Genomic DNA, 22,748 nt, shown 5'->3' on the forward strand with positions numbered 1-22,748 from the left:
ACTTTATGCGTATATATCTAAAGTATAGTTATTCAATTCTATTTAATCAATAATCTCACAAGCTCAAACAAAAATGAGAAAAGTTTCAAAGTTTCTTTGCGTACATGTTATCTAAAATTAGACTTTAACAGGACAATGTTCAAATACATATGTATCGCGAGTCTGAAGTGATTTAAAAATGGCTAAACTTGTAAACATGTATAAACCCGGCTATTTGTGCACATTTCCCCATGCTACAAGGATGGGAATTATATGGGCTGGGCTTGGTTGAACTCTGAAGAAGCCCAATTCATTAACGGCCCAATTTAAGCCTTGACTGGAAATATCAATATTTATACTAATGCCCCTCACAGTTTCCAAATCTGTCGCGAACAGCTACTTCTTTCACTGCAAATCAACAAAAAGAAAAATTCCGGCGGTGAATCGCTATTTCATCAATGGCGGGTTTCCTTCTAAATTATGTATGTAATCTTTCTCTTCTTCTATTCTACGTTTTATTAGGCGCAAGATTCAATTAGAGTTCTTCAAAAAAGTTCGCATTTATTGTTAGATCCAATTTTTGAATGCTTAATTGTGTAGTGATATCGATAATCTTCTAGTTTTAGTATATCAATGGTTGCGATATAATCATTGTTGGGTTTCCCTGGTGTTAACCATCATATGTTAGTTATCGCCTTTTTTTAGTTTTACAAGTTAGATCTCACTCGGTGCAGATGCTTATATGTTGTTAGTCATAGCCGTTTGATTTTTAGAAATTAAACGTGTGTTATTGAGGGATCGTGTGTTGGAGTACTTGTTTAGTTAGATACTCCCTCTGTTTTAATTTGTTTGTCCGGTTTTGACTTGACGCGGCTTAGTTTAAGAAAATAAGTAGACTTTTGGAACACCTCCTGTGGAAAGCTACAATTGAAGAGTTGCCAAAAAGAAAATGTGTTATTCTTGAAACAGACCAAATAAGAAAGTAAGACAAATAAATTGAACAAACGGATTAGTTTGGTACTTGTCTGATGTGAGTGAATGGTTTACTCATGGCAAAATGGTGATTGTTTGATTATATAGGATTCTTGTCCTGTGGTGAAGAACATACTTCTTTTGGATTCGGAAGGAAAGCGTGTAGCTGTTAAATACTACTCTGATGACTGGCCGACAAACAACGCTAAGGTTGCGTTCGAAAAATCTATTTTCACCAAGACTCAAAAGACAAATGCTCGGACTGAAGGTATTGGGGCCTGTTCTTGCTTGAATGACCTTGATTTTCATGTCTGAACTATTTTTAGCATTTTTTTGTGGAGTACCGTTGCATTTGCTGTCTTATATAGTGAAATTCAAAACAAGTTACTAGTTCGTGACCCGCAACAACTAATAGGGCCAAAATTTTAGAACTAATACTGTTTTTTGTTTTGCAACTACATACTTTCTTGGAATTAAGAAACTCTGAAGGTGACGACTTAACAACTTTTTCTCGAGTTTTTTCTATTCTTGGGTGAGCTTCCAAATTAACTCAGTCTCATTGAATAAGAATAAGTAAACTAATGGATTGGTGCAATTGCATGGTGCCAAACAAATCAAGTGCTAATTCCGATTTTATTGAATTAACCGATCAACGTGCTAGCAGACATTTATTTTGAATTCGATAATTTTGGAAAAAACTTGTCGACAATTTATTTTATTATTATCTGAATCAATCCTACTACTTATGGTTCTGGGGTTTCCACGCTTGAAATAAAAACTCGGGGCGTGTCGTCCAAATCATCGGTCCGGTACTAGATGTAGCCTTTCCCCCGGGCAAGATGCCAAATATTTGTAATGCTTTGGTAGTTCAAAGTCGAGATAGTGTTGGTCAACCAATTAATGTGGCTTGTGAGGTACAACGACTATTAGGAAATAATCGAGTTAGGGCTGTAGCTATGAGTGCTACAGACGGTCTAACGAGAGGAATAACAGTGATTGACAACAGGAGCTCCTATAAGTGTTCCAGTTTGAGGAGCCAGGAATTGAAACAGGAACTGAAGTAGTAGATCTTTTAGCCCCTTACCGCCGTGGAGGAAAAATCGGACTATTCGTCTTCTAACTACTGCGAAAAGTTTGAGTTTTAATGTGCTTAAGTTGTTTTGGGGGCTTACTTTTTGAGTTCTGATCTGCAGCTGAAATAACAATGTTCGAGAACAACATTATTGTCTATAAGTTTGTGCAAGACCTCCATTTCTTTGTCACTGGGGGTGATGATGAAAATGAACTAGTTCTAGCCACTGTTCTTCAGGGTTTCTATGATGCAGTTACCCTTCTCCTAAGGTATGTTTAGTGAAGGCTCTAAAACTACTTGATTTCGGGATTGAGATCTTTTGATCTGTTGCCTTATCTGATGTGCAATTGTTTCAGGAATAATGTTGACCAGAGAGAGGCACTTGAGAATTTAGATCTCATTCTTCTATGCCTTGATGAGATTGTGGATGGCGGGTAAGTTGATGATTACATAGTAGTTGTAGTTTAGCAAGTGCACTGAAAGAAATATTATTCAGACGTTCATTCCTCCCGTAATTTGATTGTGATCGAGCTCTCTTGTTAGAGTATACTTCTTTTGTTCTAGATATCTAGTACTACTGTTAAGTTTCAAGTACCATATTCATCCTATTAACCACTTTGCATTGTTTCCTTCTGTTCCAACTTCTACAATCAGCATTTTGACTTAGCTTTTTGTGCTTGTAATGTATGCTTGCAGGATGGTACTTGAAACTGATGGTAATATTATTGCTGGAAAAGTTTCGAGTCATAACATGGATGATGGAGCACCCTTGTCTGAACAAGTAAGCAACATATTCTTTCAAATGCTGAATCATACTTGTGTTGAATCTCACATCTTTCCTTGACTTCATATAATTGTTAGAATTTTGAGGGTTATAGGACAGGTAAAATAACAGGCTTAAAAAAAAGACCCCGTAGAGTAATCCATCCATCCCTTGCAAAGTCTGAAAATCAAGCCCTTCCAGATCTGTAATGTTGCTTAGGCTGAAACTTAAAAGGGGTGAGGAAAATTTCCTAGTGAAGCAATGTTTTAAGATGTCCCAAGATGCTCCTGCCATCCTGCGCCCTGTTTAGCTTATAATGAAAAGGAACTGTTTTGGTAATGTTCTAGGAAACTCATTTTACTTGTTAGATTATACTACCTCCGTCCCAAATTTTAGTGCCTTAGTTTGATTAGGCATGGAGTTTAAGAAAAATTTGTATAGTTCTTAAATCTTGTGATCTTAAGTTTGCCGTGTAGATTGCTGGAATTGAAAAACCTATTTTTGGACAGACCAAAAAGGAAACTATGACACTTAAATTGGGACAGAGGGAGTAGTTAGATTTAGACTAACAACTAGCCCTCAGTTCCCCTAGTTAGCTTGTTAGCATGAATTTCTTGTACCAGTGCCTTTTGTAATAATAAGCTATTGCATATTAAATCAGTTGAAGAATCCAAACCAAACAGTAAGTGTATCCGATGGATGAATTGATTTTGAAATGTTCACCATCTCTATGATTTTTTCCCAAAGTACCTAAAAGGAACCACATCAGATGTTGCCAACTTACACTAATTTGTTTACAATTTTCAGACAATAACTCAAGCATTGGCAACAGCGCGCGAACATTTGACAAGATCTCTTCTAAGATGAAAAAAGTTTGGAGAGAGCAATTATTTTTTGACGTAATTCTTTATGCTCATATACCTGTAGTTATTTTTATTTCAGATGGTGATGATTGCGTATTCGTAGAGTCAGTTATTTTATACCATTTATAATCTTCTGTTGCCTGTACTATCTTGTAAGATGAGGATATCCTTATTGCATTTTGGATCAACATGAATTTCTGTTTATTTAAACCTTTTCCTTTTGACTTGTTCAAAGTCCAACAAATCATAAACAAACCGTCAAGCCATGTATTTTTTTTTTTTTTAAAAAAAGGTTTGGTTATAGTAATACTAAAAAAGGAAGCTCACTGCATTAATCTTCCGTTATGTGTGAGGGTTGAGAAGAATTGGATTACTGAGTATTTTCGAACACTTTAGAAATGTTCCTTTCAAAACTAAATATGTTTAACTCAAAACATGTGTTGCATTCAAAGTGTTGTATAGTGGATGCAATGAAATGAATGTAAACTTTGGAGATGATAAACATGAGGCATATTGTATAAATTGTTATAGGAGAGATCCCTTTAAAAGAAAAAAAAAACTTGTGTACTTTTGGTGTTTGACGACGAAAAGGTTACTATTATTCGAAAGAATTTTCACCTTCGTTAGAGTAATAAAATAATATATTACTCATATATAATACTACATACACGGAAATTAAGAAGACACGAAAAGGAAGTAACAAATGACAATAAAAAGACCACAAAAAGGTTAGAACAAAATCTTCTATTCTTAACTTTTGATATGGGTGCACATTTTTGCCTTTAATGGGATTAAAAAAAGATACTAACAAAAATGTGATTTAGTTGGGCAATGAAGTGTGTTTGACAACCAAAATGCTAAGGTGATTTCTTTTCATTTTCTCAAATCTTGATGAACTTAGTATCGTTTGAAATTAATTGAGGTGTGCGCAAACTTAATTATATTAAAAAAAAAGTAAGGAAAAAATAAAAAGAGAGGCCCCGTGAAATACTGGCATTTATTGGAAAGCTTAGGAGTTGAATTACTTGTGATTCCTAATTCTACGTAAAAACTTGTCTCTGCGTTCTCACGTTGCAACCTCCGTTTCTTCCTCTCCCCATTTCTCTTCTTTTTTTTTTTTTTTTTTTGCACTTTTTGACCTTCAGGTAACTTTTTGTTCCTTCACTTTTCTCTGTTTCACGGGCACGTTACCCAAAAATAAATAAAAATGCATACTGTATTTTCCTGAAATCCCATATTGTGATTCTGTGCATGTGTTATTCTGTATTTTCACCTTCGTAAGGTCAATAATATCTCTTACTTGTTTATGTTATGTTATAATATAATATATGCCGTTACAATATTTTGTCATTTTCCATCATTCTCTTATTGGCCTTATGGGTCGAGCTGGTCCGTAGTGTGGTTTACCTTTCATGTGGTTGGCGAGTTATTGCAAAAAAAAAACAGTATTATGTGGTTTATAGATTTTCAGCTCTCAAAATGTTTGATTTTATTGATCTGTGGACTCAAGATTTTATTCACAGATATATATTTTTTGTTTTTTTATGTTTTCAGGTTAAGTAAATCTCAACGTTGTTTAACTTGAGTTGTGGTTTAAATGATGTTGTAGTTCAGTTAAGCATGATGCTGGGGGTGTTTCATTGTGTTGTTGTTGAAGACAAGCTATAGCTGTGTGTAGTGATAAAGAATGGCTGGAGGTAGGATAAGGGCGAAGATCCGTAGGAGTAGTATATACACATTTGGTTGTCGTAAAAGGCCACCTACTTCTGAGGAAGAAAGTCCTCATGAGTTAGGACCTGGTTCTTCAAGAGTAGTACATTGCAACAAACCTCAACTACATGACAAGAAACCTCTCAAGTATTGCACAAATTTTATATCCACTACAAAGTACAATGTCATCACGTTCTTACCCAAGGCCTTATTCGAGCAATTTAGGCGTGTTGCTAACTTGTATTTCCTCTTGTGTGCAATCCTAACGGTTACAACAGATCTTTCCCCATTTGATCCGTTTAGTACGGTGGCTCCTTTGGTATTTGTTGTTGGTTTGAGTATGGCAAAGGAAGGGTTGGAAGATTCAAAGAGATTCCTACAAGATATGAATGTAAATCGTAGGAAAGCTAGTGTACATTCGATAGATGGTGTGTTTGAAGATAAACCATGGATGAAAGTCCGCGTTGGAGATGTCTTGAAAGTGAGAAAGGATCAATTTTTTCCATGTGATTTACTTCTTTTATCATCTAGTTACGAAGATGGAATTTGTTACGTGGAAACTATGAACTTGGACGGAGAGACAAACTTGAAGGTAAGAAGATCTTTGGAGGTTACCTTACCCTTGGATGATGACCAAGATTTCAAGGAATTCAGTGCCACCATAAAATGTGAAGATCCCAATCCGAGCCTTTACACTTTTGTTGGCAACCTTGAATATGATCGTCAGGTTTATCCTCTTGATCCTAGTCAGATTCTTCTCCGAGATTCAAAGCTTAGGAATACCGGCTATGTCTATGGAGTTGTAGTATTCACTGGTCATGATAGCAAAGTTATGCAGAATTCTACAAAGTCCCCTTCAAAGAGGAGCAGGGTTGAACTACAGATGGACAAGATCATTTACCTCCTTTTCGGACTCCTTCTCTTGATATCATGTGTTAGTTCCATCGGTTTTGCCCTAAATGTAAAATTTGACATGCCAAAATGGTGGTATCTGCAACCTTATGACAATTCTAATAATTCAACTGATCTAAGCGAACCTGAGTTGTCTGGCCTTCTGCATTTGCTCACTGCACTTATTTTGTACGGTTATTTAATTCCAATATCCCTCTATGTCTCCATTGAAGTCGTGAAAGTCCTACAGGCATCATTCATAAACCAGGATATCAGTATGTATGATGATGAGACAGGAACTCCTGCTCAAGCTCGTACTTCAAACTTAAATGAGGAGCTGGGGCAGGTTGATACAATCCTCTCAGACAAAACAGGCACTTTGACATGCAACCAAATGGACTTCCTGAAATGCTCTATTGCTGGTGTTCAGTATGGAACACGTGCTAGTGATGTAGAACTTGCAGCTGCAAAGCAGTTGGCGGAGGATATGGGTGGGCAAGATCTTGAACCTTCACAGACAACTGATGGTGGGAATGGAGGAGTCCAATTAGAGACTGTCGTCACCTCTAAAGATGAAAGAAACCTCAAACCTGCAATAAAGGGGTTCAGCTTTGAGGATAGCCGCCTAATGAAGGGATGTTGGATGAAAGAGCCAAATACAGATGTCATCTTGCTTTTCTATAGGATACTTGCAATTTGTCATGCTGCTATTCCCGAGCACAATGAGGAGACTGGAGGCTTTAATTATGAATCAGAGTCTCCAGATGAAGTATCATTTCTTGTTGCAGCCAGAGAATTCGGTTTTGAGTTTTTCAAAAGAACTCAAGCAAGTGTTTTTGTAAAAGAAAGATACCCTTCTTTTCAAGATCCAATTGAAAAGTAAGATCAAGCTTCAAACCTCTAAAAGTTCCTCCCACTAATTGCATTACCTTTGTTGTGCACTTACATTTAGTTCCATTTAATCCAGGGAATACAAAATTCTTAATCTCTTGGACTTCACCAGCAAGAGGAAGCGAATGTCTGTTATTATTCGAGACGACACTGGCCAGATTCTTCTCTTGTGTAAAGGAGCAGACAGGTCTTTCTTTCGTTACTCTTTTTTATTCTCAATTATAGCTTCTGCATCTCTGAAACTTGGTGATTCAAGATTCATTCTGCTGTAAAACATACCGTCAACACGAATGTGTTGTTGTCTGCGTGAAGTAGGAAATATCATAAGGGATGAATTTCCCTTGTTTGTGCTATTTTTTAAGTTTATCAGTGTAGCCTATAACTGCCTGTCTTGTTTAGATTTTAAATTAAATTTTGTCTATTTGGATTATTCAGCATCATCTATGATAGATTGGCAAAGAATGGAAGAAGGTTTGAGGAAGCTATGACTAAGCATTTGAATGAATACGGGGAAGCAGGGTTACGTACTCTTGTGCTTGCCTACAAGAAACTGGATGAGGCAGAGTACTCGACTTGGAATGAAGAGTTTACTAAAGCAAAAACTTCAATTGGTGGGGACAGAGATGTAGTTCTTGAACGTGTATCTGATATGATGGAAAAGGATTTGATCCTTGTTGGTGCTACGGCTGTGGAGGACAAACTACAGAAGGGAGTATGTTCCTTTATGACTAGAACTAGAAATGAAAGTATATACATTTTCCTTCACTGTCCTTTTTTAACATATATTTTCACCAGGTTCCTCAGTGCATAGATAAGCTGGCGCAAGCTGGTCTCAAGATATGGGTTCTGACAGGTGATAAGATGGAAACAGCCATAAACATAGGGTACGCGTGTAGTTTGCTTCGACAAGGAATGAAACAGATATGCATAACAACAGTGGATGCGGACTCAGTGGCCCAAGATTCTAAACAGGTAGATTTGCTGGAATTAAATAGTGGAAATTTATAACTATCATTCATGACAGTTTTCCGTTTGTTTGTTACTGATCAGGCTACAAAGGAGAACATTTTGAAGCAAATCACAAATGCTTCCCAGATGGTCAAACTTGAAAAGGATCCTCATGCTGCATTTGCTTTGATAATTGATGGGAAAACACTATCTTATGCATTGGAGGATGATACGAAGCTTCAATTTTTGAATTTAGCTGTTGATTGTGCTTCAGTTATTTGCTGCCGTGTCTCTCCTAGGCAGAAAGCTCTGGTAAGATAGTCTCAAACTTGATTTCGTTTGCTTTTGCAAATCTATCTCGAATATTCGTTCTTCCATAAGTGAACCGATTCATACTTGTCAGGTAACTAGGTTAGTGAAGGAGGGGACTGGAAAAATCACCCTAGGCATTGGTGACGGTGCAAATGATGTTGGGATGATTCAAGAAGCAGACATTGGTGTAGGCATTAGTGGTGCAGAAGGAATGCAGGTTGGTAATGCGTATACCGGGTTTGCCTTATCAATCTATTAAAAGTAACTTTACATTCTACTTGGGATTATAATATGCATATACAAAGTATTCTTGCATCAGTCTTGAGAAATGAACAAGGTCATATTTTCCCCTTGGCGAGTATATCCTCTTGCTGTAACTGCGCTTAAATGGTTATCAGCTTCTTGCAGGCAGTGATGGCTAGTGATTTTGCTGTTGCACAGTTTCGGTTCTTGGAGAGACTCCTCGTTGTACACGGGCATTGGTGCTACAAACGAATAGCTCAGATGGTAATTGATGCATATCTGTTTCATTTCATGCACAAAACATGAAATGCCATATATTACTTGGATCCTTATACAGATTTCATCTAATCTGTACCATAATCTTCTATATGCAGATATGCTACTTCTTCTATAAAAATATAGCTTTTGGCCTCACACTCTTTTACTTTGAGGTTTATGCTGGATTTTCCGGACAGTCAGTCTACAATGATATGTATATGATTCTATTCAATGTGCTTCTTACCTCATTGCCTGTTATTGCACTCGGAGTATTCGAGCAGGATGTGTCTTCTGAAGTTTGCTTACAGGTGAGTGAGTCCTTTGGCAGTGTTAAGAGTTCCTATCTGTTAATCTATTAAAACCTTTAATGCCCTCTGCAGTTTCCTGCACTGTACCAACAAGGACCAAAAAACTTGTTCTTTGACTGGTATAGAATACTTGGGTGGCTTAGCAACGGCATCTACACTTCCCTCGTGGTTTTCTTCCTCAACGTTTTTTTCTTCTATGATCAAGCGTTCCACTCTGAAGGCCAGACTGCTGACTTGGCTATTCTTGGTACTTCAATGTTTACCTGTGTCATCTGGGCTGTCAACTGCCAGATCGCGCTAACAATGAGTCATTTCACATGGATACAACATGTTTTTATCTGGGGGAGCATTGCTGTTTGGTACCTATCTGTTGTTCTCTACGGTGAGATATTCCCAGATTACGCTAAATATGCCTATAGAATCCTTCAGGAACATTTAGGTCCTGCTCCAATCTTTTGGTGTACCACCCTCCTAGTAACTTTAGCCTGCATTTTACCTTACCTTGCCCACGTAGCTTTCCAAAGAGCGTTCCATCCGAGGGACCATCATATTATTCAAGAAATCAAGTATTATAAGAAAGACGTTCAAGATGAACGTATGTGGAAGAGACAACAAACTAAAGCAAGACAGAAGACGAACATCGGTTTCACAGCCAGAGTAGATGCCAAAATTAGGAATTTGAAAGGAAGGCTACAGAAAAAGCATTCACAGATGGAGTAAACATAAGCATAACTGTGCATTGCTTTTTCTTCTTTTTTTCCCCATGAAATGGAGTTTGGCCATTTCCAAATTTTCCCCCCTTGGCCCTTTCTGATTTATTTGTAAAATTCTTCTTCTTTTTTTTTTTTAACTCACAAGTATACTGATGATCAACAAATGAGATCATTCATTAGCTAGGAAGTACTTACTGTGAACATTGCAGTGTACAAATACTTAAATACAATCCTTGTAAAGTTATGAGAAAAAGCTTACACACATTTCTCTTGGTTTCAATGTCAACAATTTATGAAATTGTTAACAAGTTTACATGACTAATTCAACATCAAACTACCTAATCCATTTACTTTGGATCAACTTATCATTAAAATATGGAGTGATATTCTGGAACTGATGTTGACTAATTAGATAATGATAGAACATACTGAAATCAAATTATCCATAATAACAATTAGTTGGGACTGAGATTTTAGTTGTTGTATATTGTAAAGTATATACATTACGTTTGGTGTTTGTTACAAGTTGTTTGGATGGTTGTTAACTTGTTATAGTATATTGTATTATATTGTTATTGAATAATGGTTTGAAGAGAAAAATAAAGTTATGTTTGATGGTTCAATATTATTTAACACAAATGTCAGCTTATTCGTAATGAAGATCATGTTCAGTGTGAATAATAAAATAGTATTGTTGTTTAATGATTTCTAACTTGATATGATATTATAAATAATGTATTTATAGAAATTACAAGATTTGGTATTAGCTTATAAATGTGAAGTTTAAAAGTCACTTAATAAAGCTTTTGTAAGGTCAATTCTCTAGGTATAAATAAAATTGAATGATGTTCATGTTGAAGCAAACAAAACAATGAGAATCAAAGATGATTAAAGAATTGATCGTGTGATTTGTGGTTGTTTTGTTATATACCAAATTCAATGATTCACATATATCATAAATACCTATTGATTAATAGTATCACGCAAAAGATCAAAGAAAAATTTACTCATCTAGACAGCAATAATTTCTATTTGTGAGTTGTACAATTTTTTTTCATGGCTCATGTAGTTGAGTCTGGAGCCTAAAGGGCAAAAAAATTGACAAAAATTTTAAAAGAGTATATCAAAAAATTTTCTAACCAAAAGGGTAACATCACTACTGACGTACCGATTTATTTAACGCCGGTAATAGATCAAAATCGCTGCTCTAGGTTCGATCTTGTACAAATGTTTTTTTTTTGGGGGGGATCGTTGCCCCTGTAGCGTTATTGCAATTTATTTTTTTTAAAGAAGAATTTTTTTTTGAAGGCAACGATATTTGTTATTGATTTTTTCTTTTTATTTGGAAATCGCTGCCTTGGCAGCGTTAGTATTTTGCGTTTTTTTTTAAGAAATTGCTGCCTTTTAGTGGATTTTTATTTTTTATTTTTAAATATTTTTGTTTAAATATGAAGAAGTGTAATGTTGAAGTAGTGTGGGACCTGTAAATTGGGGAAAATCGCTGTCTTGGCGGCGATTTCCAATAAAAAAAATCGTTTTTATAAAAAACGCTATTATAGCAACGATCTTAATTTTTTTAAAAAAAGAAGATAAATTTCAAAAATGCTATAGGAATAGAAATTTTCTAAAAAAAATTGGACAAAATCGCTCCTAGAACAGCGATTTTGATCTATTACCGACATTAAATAAATCGCTATCAACTAGCAATTTTACCCTTTTAATTAGAAAATTTTTTAATATATCATTTTAAAATTTTTGTCAATTTTTTTTATCCTTAAGGCTCCAAACTCTCATACTGTTATTTTCTATTTGCGGGGAATTATTGATTTTGTTGTTGTTGAAGATGTGAATTGGAAATAATAAAACACAAAATAAATGAATTTTAAGTTCATTCGTCACTCATTAAATAGGAAAAAGTGACTTTAGTTAAACTATTGAGTATTGTGATTGAAAGATGTGAGTGAGAATCTCATTTTTCATGAACAGTTGAATGTGGGCATGGAATAAAAAAAATTACATGGAAGGATACCTTTTAATAAATAGTTATTGATTTCAGTGATATTATGTTAAATCTATAATATGTATTAAAATTCAATTATATATATAAAAAATATGTATTATACTGCTTTTAAAATTTATTTTTATAAGAAATTGACACATTGTATTATAAGTATATTAAAATTTGTGATAAATATATTAATCATCAATAAAACTTGTATTATATATATGAATAATAAATTGTTTCTTATAATATGTATTAAAAATATATTATAATATATTAAAAATAATTAAGTGAAAAAAGCTATTATTACTATAAATAATAAATATTTTCTTAATATAATATATTTATGTAAGTTTTCCTTTATCCAATTATTTAGGTAAATACTCTAATAATACATTTTCTTTGGCCTAATTATCAAACAACTAAAATAATTACTCATATTTTTTTAAAAAATAAAAAAATATTTTCCCTTCTTATCAAACACACCCTAAGATAATATTAGGCTTAAGTCATGTGTGGCCCCTTAAAGTTGTTCGTATAATTCATTTAGACTCTTTAACAAACATTGTTTTCTATTAGACACTCTAACCTTAACAAATAAATACCTATTGAACATTTTTCTGACACTCAATCAAAAGAGAAAGTGCGTGTAATACACATGCACATGATGTGACAAAATAGCAAATCAAATAAAAACACGTGGCATTTTAATTTAAAATAATTATCAAAATAAATTTTAAATATTAATAAGTCAAAATCTGTAAGAAAAGACTTTAAATTTTTCTTCAAAAAAAATAAAAAAAAAGAAAGAAATTATACAACCCTTCACCCACCCCGCACTCCACCCCATACAAATCTTTCCCTTTCTTTTCTTTCTATAACAGCTCCACCTTCCACCTTCCACCATTGTTAATTCTCCATTTAGAACAAATAGATATTTAACATATATTAGGTATAAACTTATCATTTTAATATCTTTTATGTCTTCTTGCTCATTTTCATTTAAATTGATGGTGTTTTCTTAAAAGATTCTCATTCTTCCTTTGTTTATTTTGATTTCAAATTTGTATTTTTTTTTTTTGTTTTTATGTTTCTACTTAGATTTGGGAGGAAGAAGGGGCGTAGATCAAGGTGGTTTGTGGCGGGAGAGGTGAAGAGAGAGAGAGAAGATATTTTATTAATGATCTTCATTTTTTCCGGCAAAGAAGCTGTAGATGATTTCCATTTTTTTTATAAATAAGGCATCTTCATTTTTTTGATAAAAGATTGTGAATGGCAATCTCCATTCGGAAGTTGACAATTATTAGAATATTAAAAAAAAAAAAGAACACATGAAATTTGTAAAAGTAAATATAAAATAAAAAATGACCATGGATTTGTAAAGCAAAGTGGTCTCAGATGGTGAAAGAGAAGAAGATAAAAAAAAATGTTACTGTTAAAAAAATAATGAGAAAATTAAAGGGAAAAATTAAAAAGGAAAAGGAAAAATATTAAAATATAAACTTCACGCGTTCACCAAGATGTGAATTACACTTTCTGTGCCACTTCAGCAAAAGTGTCTAAATGAATCAAATTCGAGTTAGTAGAGGTGTTTAATCGGTATTAGGCCTAGTTGAGGTATCTAAGTGAATTATGTGGACAACTTTAAGGCCGTAGATGAGTTAGGCCATAATATTACTAATTATTTGATTGAAAAAGATGGGATATATTTTTTAAGAGCAAACACATTTTGACAAAAGTCATCAGCAATTCACCATAGTCAAGCTGAGAGAGAAAGAGAAAAAATGGTGGATTGAATTGAAATTTGGATCAGAAGCAAAGCTGAAGCAGTGATATGTAAAGAAGATTCATCATGTTTCTTCGCCATGAGGCAGAGGGACAACAAGACAAAAATACCTAAAATCTGCAATCTTTTTGTTTTATCCAGTCATATGGATCATCTTGCTCCATACGTTGCTAGTTTCATAAACCTAATTAATTAATCCATTTTTTGTATTCTTAGATCCATTTTTTGGATTTAAGATTTCCCATTTATAATTGGGTATCCTTTACATTTTTTTCATAATTAATCTTTGAGCCTCCGATCAATGGAGCCTCGTGTTGGTAATAAGTTTCGTCTCGGACGGAAAATCGGAAGTGGTTCGTTTGGTGAGATCTACCTTGGTAAATTATGCAACCCCATCTACTTCAATTTTGCTGTTTGTGATTTTTTTTTTCATTTTTCTGATTAATTCTGGGTTTTGTGATGTTTAGGGACTAATGTTCAGACCAATGAAGAGGTTGCAATTAAGCTGGTATTTGTTTTTCCTAGATTTTTACTTTCTGCGTTTGCCTGTTGGTATAATTCTGTATTTTGTTGCTTTCTGATTGTGTAAGTAAGGAATTTGAGCTGCTGTTAGTTGAAAGTTGGAGTCTTTCTCATTTGTTTTTAGTTGGAAGTTATTGAAGTTTTTCCTTACTTGCATTTAGATCAAGCATCTGCGCCGCGCAATTTTTTGTAACTGATTAGAGGATCGTTGTTTTATGGGTCGAGTGTTGGGCCGCACAATTTTTAGTAACTGATTAGAAGATCGTTGTTTTATGGGTCGAGTGTTGGCCCGTCAAGAACGCTCATGTTCAGAAGATGAAGGTAGCGGAGATGAGGATGCTATGATGGATGTATGGGCATATGAGGAGAGATATGCTTAGAAACGAAGTTAAATGGATAAGGTGGAGTGGCCTCTATGGCAAACAAGCGAGATTGAGATGGTCTAGGAATATAAAGAGGAGGTGCACGGATGCACTCATAAAGACGTGTGAGAGGTTGGTTGTAGCAAGAGTTAGGAGAGGTAAATGTAGGCCAAAAAAAACTGAGGGGAGGTAATTAGACAGGATACGATACAACCTCATCTTACTGAGGACATGCCCCTAGATAGGAAGATTTGGAGGTCATTGATTAGGTAGATTGTTTGTAGGTAGCCGACTGTTGTCGCCTTTTATGTGTGAGAGACAGGTAGGATGCTAGCCTCCTCCTCTCCTTATTAGTAGTATTATTTAGTAGTCAAGTAGTCTCTCAATCTTCAATGTGTACAACTATTTGTTGCTGCACTTCGTATCTTGCTATTTTGATGTCATATTTTTCGTGCGATACTTCTTCGATAACTCTTCTTTTGAGCAGAAGGTTTATCCGGAAACATCCTATCCTCCCAATACGCCACTTCTGGACTACATTGGGTATTTATATCTAAGTTGCTCGGACTCTCCAAAAATGTTGCTGCACCTGTGTCGGATCCTTCAAAATACACTAATTTTGGAGGATCAGACACGCACTTGTCGACATATTTGAAGAGTCCGAGCAACATAGATTGGTATTGTTGTCGTTGATCAGAGGATGTTTGGCAATAAATGAAAAGATGTAAATAATCTAAAGATTCTAGAACAATAGAAGTGCTATATAGCACACTGATTTTAGGCAAGGTTGTACACTAATTTCCAGCAACAAAATAAGTATAAACTCCGAAAACTGAAACAAAGCATTTTTGTGAAAAATAGCAAGCTCATGAAACCAGCTTCTCTGCTCATCAGAAACATCACCAAGATTAACCAAATGTAGCTGCGCAAGAGATGGAAATTTTAGGCTCGTAACTTGAGGTGACATCTGATCTTACCATTACAATCTGGCTTATGTTCTGAGTTTCAAGATGCTTTACATGGAAACATTTAGGGTTAGCAACTAATAACAAGACCACAAATACGTGAAAGTGTATAAATTTGTAAAAAACTTACTGTACATGTTTCTCACGGCCGCTTTTGGTGGCTGATATGCTTACGTTAGATTATTTCCTGCTACCTAATTTGTGTCTTGAATTTGCCTGTCGATTTTGTAGTTATTATTAGAACAGCTTCACAGCTTTAATTTCGTGGTGATTTGGTAAACTGAAGTTCTGCTTTTACATGCTGATATTCATGGCATTGATTTCTCTTTTTTCCATTTTGGCACTTAAGCTGACACGTGCTCTTATGACTTCTGATTTCTTTAATGATACTCATGGCATTGATTGCTCCTTTTCCATTTTGGCACTAAAGCTGACACGTGGTCTATGACTTCTGATTTATCTATCTTCCATCACTAGTGGAATTCTTTTAGTTTGTGAATACTTCTGCCGTTTCCTTTTGCTCAGGAAAATGTGAAGACAAAGCATCCTCAACTACTCTATGAATCAAAGCTATATAAAATACTACAAGGAGGAAGTAATTTCTCATTCTTCTTGTTGGCTAGTATTACTTCTTTGCTATATAATGTTTATATCCTGTCTTCATCAGTTGGAATTTTTTGTTGACATTGATAGCTGGAATCCCCAATTTAAAATGGTTTGGAGTTGAAGGAGATTATAATGTCCTTGTGATGGATTTACTTGGACCCAGTCTTGAAGATCTCTTCAACTTCTGCAGTAGGAAGCTGTCCCTAAAGACTGTTCTTATGCTTGCAGACCAGATGGTAGGTGTAAAGTTCTGCACTTGTTTATTTCGTTTAACTATTTCAAACATGTTTTCATTTGTATTTAATCTTTAGATAAATCGGGTTGAATTTGTTCATGCCAAATCTTTTCTTCATCGAGATATAAAACCAGACAACTTCTTGATGGGATTAGGAAGACGTGCAAATCAGGTATTGGGATCAAAACTATTGATTGCTATGTTATTCACCTGTTGCTGATGGGCTAATTACTGATTCACTACTACCATCGGTTACATATAGGTCTATATCATTGATTTTGGGCTGGCTAAGAAGTTTAGGGACTCCACCACTCATCAGCATATTCCATATAGGTAAGCTTCCCCACCCAACAAAAAAAATGATCTTTGATTTTTGATTAATCATATAGTAAACTCCTTTGAACTTTTTCAAGAGAGGATAAGATAATGCTTATATTCCATGGATTGATATAGTTTGTCTAAGAAGGATGGTTCATAGCAAGTATTAAGTTCTATGTGGTCTCTTTGCTGCATTTTCTATATAGGTACCTCTATATTACGACAGGGTACCTCTATATGATATTCTGGATTACCTCTTTTCTTTCCAACTACAGTAAGGTAGTGAGATAAACCAAAAATTGATAGCTTTTTCCCATGTCCACATAAAGTTGGAGAGTTGCGATAAGATGACGGCTAGCATAAAGATAGTGAAATTATGATATTGTCTACCCCAAGTCCCAACTAGTTTGAAATTGCGGCAAGTTGGTTAGTTCTCGTATGATTATAACTTATTCTCTTGAGCTCCCTTCATCGATTCTCTCTCTCTCTCTCTCCAAGTTACTGGTGAAGGCATCATCAATCTAGTGCCACCATTTTCATTATTTATTGAAAAGACACACTACTTATTGAAATCTGAGTAGTGAGAGCAGAGTTTCGTTGTTGGTTTGTGTTGAGGTGGGTTATTTCTATTTTGAGCTCGTCAAAGTTGTAGTTTTTGTTTTGTGAGTTGAATTCCATTACTGTAAATGTTTTTTGCATTCTTTTCTCATTTATTCTATTAGCTAAAGGAACGACGCATCTCTAGATAATGAGTGGCTAATTTTTTTGTTCTTCTAAATTCAAATACAGAGAAAACAAAAATTTGACAGGAACTGCCAGATATGCAAGCATGAATACTCACCTCGGCATCGGTAAGATTTTGGTTTTATAAACTTTTGTACGCTTTCGTATTTGTGCATTGTGTTTATTCTTGAAGACATCCTTGATTCTTTGTTGCTTTCAATTATAGAACAAAGCCGAAGGGATGATTTGGAATCACTGGGTTATGTCCTAATGTACTTCTTAAGAGGAAGGTAGAATCTATTCCTGTAATTCTCTTTTTCTGTTTGTGTAATTCTCTTTTTCTGTTTGTCTTTAGCTCTTCTTTCATGGTACTTCTACTTACTGATTTCAAAATGTGTAGTCTTCCTTGGCAGGGGCTGAAAGCAGGGACAAAGAAACAGAAGTATGAGAGGATCAGTGAGAAGAAAGTTTCAACATCAATAGAGGCATTTTATGTTCAAATATTTTTCTTGTGAGCACTATGATTTTTAATAATGATACTGACACATATTTTCCTTTTCTAGACATTGTGTCGTGGCTATCCTACAGAGTTTGCATCATATTTTCACTACTGTCGATCACTGCGGTTTGAGGATAAACCAGATTATGCTTATCTCAAGAGAATTTTCCGTGACCTTTTCATTCGTGAAGGTATGCTCATTTCTTTCCATGCAATGATACTTGCTGTATAGACAGTGTAAGGTGTTCAGTTAACGTTTTGCTCAAGAGTTTGTTTTTCAGTTTTTCTTTCTTCTCTCTTTTTTCGTCCTTTCAGGTTTTCAGTTTGATTATGTATTTGACTGGACCATTTTGAAATATCAGCAGTCACAGCTTGCCAATCCTCCATCTCGTGCTCTTGTAAGTGACTTAGGTAGATCAGATTATGTGTTAATTGGCGTCAGGATGTTAAATGAAATGATAAATTTTGGTGCAGGGTGGTACCGCTGGACCAAGTTCCGGGATGCCTCATGCTCTTGCTAATGCTGAGAGGCCATCAGGTGGGCTTCTTATGTGTTCTTCACTTCAAGCATAAAAGAAGATCATATGCAATCAGTACATGTTAGAACTTCTGTGTGCATATAATGTCATTGGCGGTTTGCTGATGATAAATTACAATAAACTTGGACATAACTTGCAACAGAGAGCTTGTATAAGTTCCTCTTATGTTTACTACTTACTGTGCAACTCATTTCATCCCTCGTATCTTTCCTAATAAGTGCCATCTTTAGCCTTTTACGGAAAAGATAATACTAACATGTATTTTTCACTACTTCATCATGTTAGTCATTTTGACTGTCCCGGGTTTGTTAAGGAAAGTTTACTATCCCTAATCTGCTAGTTTGCTATTTATTGGGGCCTATAAAGAACATGCTGCGCATACTATGCAGGTGGTGAAGAAGGTCGGCCTGCTGGTTGGTCAGGCAATCTTGCTCGTAATAGGAACACGGGGCTGCAGTTCAACTCTGGGAGCTTAGCAAAGCAAAAAGGGACAGTTGCCAATGATTTATCCATGGGTAAAGAGGTGACTCCTCTTACTCTGTCAGTCTTGTTATTTTACAAGTATCCCCCTGCTTATGTTGAATTCAAATGATAGTAGTTAGTACTAAATCAAACTAATTGTGTTTTAGTAGAACATAAGTTAGCACAAGATTATGAGTGCATTTTGATTTTACGAGTAGACTATAGATGGCATAAATTTTGTGTCATTTCAATTTACGAGGTAGGGGATTTTATGATTTTGCCTGCCTGTCTTTTTTTTTGTTTGTTTGTTTCTTTTTATGTGTATTTATGTCTCATCAATTTATTGCACTTTCTCCTTGTCAAACATCACAAAAGTTTCCATCCTTTTGACATTTTCTTTGTACAACATAAATGCTAAGCTGAGAATATAAGTAGCACGAGATCAGAGAAACTTACAGCTTGCAGAATGCAAGCAAAAAATGAACTCATGTTTTGTGATTCTGTTGGCAACCAATGGAATAAAGGAATTTTGACTGAGCTCATGTTGCAGTTATCTAGTTCAAGTTTTTTCCGCACTAGTGGATCAACTAGGCGTCCAGCTGTCTCTAGCAGTCGTGATCCAGTGATCACCGGTGTTGAACCTGATCCCTCTCACATTCGGAAAACAGATGCAAGTCCAGGACAGCTCCGTAAAACTTCCAGTGTTGCTCAGAGAAGTTCACCAGTCATGTCATCAGATCAGAAGCGCAGCTCCTCCACTAGAATGGACAAGAACTTTGAGGCCGCCCTTAAAGGAATAGAGGGCCTAAGTGTCAAAAATGATGAGAGGCTGCATTACTAGCTTTGCTGCTTTATCTCAGTTCTCTCTGGTTACTGCAAAATCTTGGCAGAAAAATTGCATCAACTTTGGGTATATCGCTACGATTTGCCATCAGGAAAGGCTAAAACTAGAAATTAATGTGAGATCCCTCTAGTAATCTTTGGCATATGCTTCTTCTGTACATTTGGCACTTTCTTTTTTCTCATCTCCCTCTCTCTATCCCCCTTTATGAGAGTTCTGTGCATTTTCAATGGTGTTATGTTGTGAATTATGAATGTATTTTTGTATGGTTGGAGACTAAATATTCACTTGAGACTTGTTGTATTGGAGTTACACCCATCTTTTTGCCATTGTGCTTGAATCTGAATTGCAAGTTGTTGAGTGTTTATGTGCTTTTTTAATATTTAATTAAATTGCATCATATATTAGTAGGCATAATGTGGAGAAAGTTGTCTTTATTCTTTGTGTTTCATGTATCCACTATGGCATGTTGTTCTCATTATTTCCTACACCTATATAAAAGATTATTTTTTCTGGTGTTGTGTAGGTGAGAGAAGTCTGTATTATATAGATGAAAAACGAAACATTTTATTGTGTTAATATTTTGAGGATAGTGTAGTCAAAAAGAGGTACCACAAAACAAAAAAAATCAAAATTGAATGAAGGTGGTGTTCTTTTGGTTGTTTTTTATATTCTTCAGAGTTGTTCGAGTTAATTCTGAAGAGGACAATTCAAAAGTTATACTACTAAAAATTGAATCTTGTTAAGTGAGCGAAATAATTCTACAACTCAATCTAAATATTTATTTATTTATGTCCAACGGTAATTTATGATATTTTCACCCCTAATTGATCAAAATTAGGCATGTGATTTTTATTTTTTTAGCAGATTCCTATTTTGGTATTCACTTTTTTTGTCCAATAGATGGAAAAAATGAAGTAAAAAGTAGAAAGAAGCAAAAAAGAAAAGGTACCCTTTCTTTATGTGCTACTCAGTGATCAATTCATGAGATTTTAAAGACAGTATGAACCACTCCCAATTTTATTTATTTTTCAACAGCTAACATTAACCACTCCTATTTTGTTGTACATATATATAGAATTTATTATCTTTTCATCAACAAGATATTGATCACAATTTAAAATATTATTTTTATTTATTTTCAATAAGTATTTGATATTCCTATTAAAATTTAATAATTTTTCAAATTCACACTACTTATCAAGAATTTATCTATAACTCAAATCTTTGAACCAGAGAAATAAAGTTTCCAATTATCCTTTTAACAATTGCACCTTCAAAGTGTATTACATATAACATAAAACTCCAAAATCTCAATCCTCAATAAAAGATCAATCTATATAATACTAGTATATAATATAATAACATTGATATTTTTTTGCAAGATTACAACCACGTAAGAAAAACATGAACCCCACTTTTTATCTCTTCAATAATACAAGATGAACAACAATAAATTCATTATAATTTTACGAGTAGAGTCCGAGGAGAGTAATGTATACGCAACCTTTGAAGAAAATATATCACCAGATTCCATGGACAACATGATTGCAAGTATTTTTGATCCACCTGAAACTTTTTCTAAAAGAACCTTTCATTTTACCTTCAATAGCATAAGATTTATATCCAAAAACTCTTTTTTTCCTCTGTAATTCAGGATCATTAAAAGCCCAATTTCTTGCAGAAGAAGAAGAAGAGATTCTGCTTTTACTCTTTTTAATCTTGACTTCTTTATCTCCATAGGAATAATAAGAATTAGTACTATAACTTCTCAAATCTTGCATATTTGTTGGACCTCTACCATAGTAACTTTCTATTTGCATAGTTCCTTCTCTTGTTGACATAGATCTAAAATTCTCCATTTTATCAGATATTTTTTGGGGTTTTTTTGGAGGAAGAAAGGGAAAAATTGGTTTGATTTTGGGTGGAGTTGGGTTTCATCTTTTTATATTTGTAAATAAATCTTGACATACTTCCTCCTTCCGGAATTATTTGATTAATTTTTAAAATTAAATTAAATTATATTAATTTAATATAAAAGAATAAATATTTTATAATTATATGAAAAGTATTATAAATTACAATCTTTTTACGTATTAATAGAATAAAAAGATACTTCTTAAAATGTTAATTAAAAATTTTATAATTTAATTTTTAAAATAATAATCATAACAAACAATATGGAACGAAGAAATTAATACTTATTTTATTAAAGGCATGCTTTGACATTTCCTAGAATAGGAATAGTGGAATGGTCTAAAGTTTTAGAGAAATTTCTTTTCCCCTCTTTTAATATTTCATCCTATAAACAGTTTGGTCTATTATTTTTTTATTTTGTTCTTATGTGTGAAAAAATATATTCGCGATATTTATTTCAAATTAATTTAATTTTTTTATTATGTAATTTAATAAAATAAAATATATATCAATTAAATAAAGTAAATGATAAATTTAAACATATGGAATGCATGTATTGAATTGATTTAAACATCAAATGTGAGTAAGTTGTTTTAAAAAATGAAATAAAAATAAAATAATAAATTTACCTAATTTCTTAATGCACCTGAAATAAAAAAAATGGTTACAAATAATTAGAAATGGAGGGAGTATTTTGGGTTTATTTTGTTATCGTTTGACTTTGATACTTCTATTTAGAAAAATAATTAAATAAAATATATTTTACTAAACTATTCTTACTAAATGATTATCTTGAAAAATAATTTACAAAATAAATGTTTAATGCTGAGAAATTGAGAAAATAATATGAAAAAAATTATCATATTTTCTTGATAAAAATTTACTGTGTTTTGAAAATAAACAAGTAGTAAAAAGTACAAAGATTGAAGTATTACCAACCAAACGACCCATTGTCATAAGCTGGGGGCACATGACTGTGAAACTACTATTATTAGTATTTTTTAACTTATTCACAGTATATAAATTAAAGAAAAAATGGTTAAATACC

General features: G+C 34.0%; 3 protein-coding genes across 5 annotated transcripts; all 3 read left to right on the forward strand.

Moving 5' to 3' along the window:
• The first annotated feature begins 325 nt into the window (after positions 1-325).
• copz1 (nonclathrin coat protein zeta1-COP) lies at positions 326-3,859 on the forward strand. 2 transcript variants are annotated; one of them, NM_001246969.1, is given in 6 exon segments: positions 388-461; positions 1,060-1,219; positions 2,145-2,292; positions 2,380-2,457; positions 2,720-2,804; positions 3,594-3,837. In NM_001246969.1, coding segments are annotated over 6 exon segments (555 nt in total). In that variant the 5' UTR covers positions 388-437; the 3' UTR covers positions 3,654-3,837.
• A 951-nt stretch (positions 3,860-4,810) lies between these two features.
• LOC101262795 (probable phospholipid-transporting ATPase 4) lies at positions 4,811-10,245 on the forward strand. The gene is made up of 10 exons (XM_019213190.2): positions 4,811-4,931; positions 5,204-7,129; positions 7,218-7,328; positions 7,577-7,853; positions 7,937-8,113; positions 8,192-8,401; positions 8,493-8,618; positions 8,810-8,908; positions 9,019-9,210; positions 9,283-10,245. The coding sequence occupies exons 2-10, from the start codon at positions 5,337-5,339 to the stop codon at positions 9,928-9,930; spliced, it is 3,633 nt and encodes a 1,210-aa protein (XP_019068735.1). The 5' UTR covers positions 4,811-4,931; positions 5,204-5,336; the 3' UTR covers positions 9,931-10,245.
• A 3,348-nt stretch (positions 10,246-13,593) lies between these two features.
• Positions 13,594-20,150, forward strand: LOC101262498 (casein kinase 1-like protein 2). 2 transcript variants are annotated; one of them, XM_004235535.5, is made up of 14 exons: positions 13,594-14,088; positions 14,179-14,219; positions 16,086-16,155; positions 16,254-16,402; positions 16,478-16,573; positions 16,664-16,734; positions 17,509-17,570; positions 17,669-17,732; positions 17,843-17,927; positions 18,006-18,132; positions 18,257-18,339; positions 18,416-18,479; positions 18,870-19,003; positions 19,493-20,150. In XM_004235535.5, exons 1-14 carry the CDS (start codon positions 14,013-14,015, stop codon positions 19,781-19,783), a joined length of 1,413 nt encoding a protein of 470 aa, XP_004235583.1. In that variant the 5' UTR covers positions 13,594-14,012; the 3' UTR covers positions 19,784-20,150. The 2 variants fall into 2 exon arrangements, with proteins under 2 accessions (XP_004235583.1, XP_069151753.1); XM_069295652.1 differs by having other exon boundaries at positions 13,646-14,088; positions 16,228-16,402.
• Positions 20,151-22,748: the final 2,598 nt, after the last annotated feature.

This window comes from Solanum lycopersicum, chromosome 3 (assembly GCF_036512215.1).
Source record: "Solanum lycopersicum chromosome 3, SLM_r2.1".
Lineage (NCBI taxonomy): Eukaryota > Viridiplantae > Streptophyta > Magnoliopsida > Solanales > Solanaceae > Solanum > Solanum lycopersicum.

Coding starts and splice junctions, on each gene's coding strand:
- LOC101262795 (XM_019213190.2), top strand. CDS start 5,337: ATGGCTGGAGGTAGGATAAGGGCGAAGATCCGTAGGAGTAGTATATAC. Junction 7,130..7,217: donor TTTCAAGATCCAATTGAAAA/GTAAGATCAAGC, acceptor CATTTAATCCAG/GGAATACAAAATTCTTAATC. Junction 8,619..8,809: donor GTGGTGCAGAAGGAATGCAG/GTTGGTAATGCG, acceptor AGCTTCTTGCAG/GCAGTGATGGCTAGTGATTT.
- copz1 (XM_026029792.2), top strand. CDS start 341: ATGCCCCTCACAGTTTCCAAATCTGTCGCGAACAGCTACTTCTTTCAC. Junction 462..2,144: donor CGGGTTTCCTTCTAAATTAT/GTATGTAATCTT, acceptor TCTGATCTGCAG/CTGAAATAACAATGTTCGAG. Junction 2,293..2,379: donor GCAGTTACCCTTCTCCTAAG/GTATGTTTAGTG, acceptor CAATTGTTTCAG/GAATAATGTTGACCAGAGAG.
- LOC101262498 (XM_004235535.5), top strand. CDS start 14,013: ATGGAGCCTCGTGTTGGTAATAAGTTTCGTCTCGGACGGAAAATCGGA. Junction 14,089..14,178: donor GTTTGGTGAGATCTACCTTG/GTAAATTATGCA, acceptor TGTGATGTTTAG/GGACTAATGTTCAGACCAAT. Junction 17,928..18,005: donor AAGTTTCAACATCAATAGAG/GCATTTTATGTT, acceptor TTCCTTTTCTAG/ACATTGTGTCGTGGCTATCC.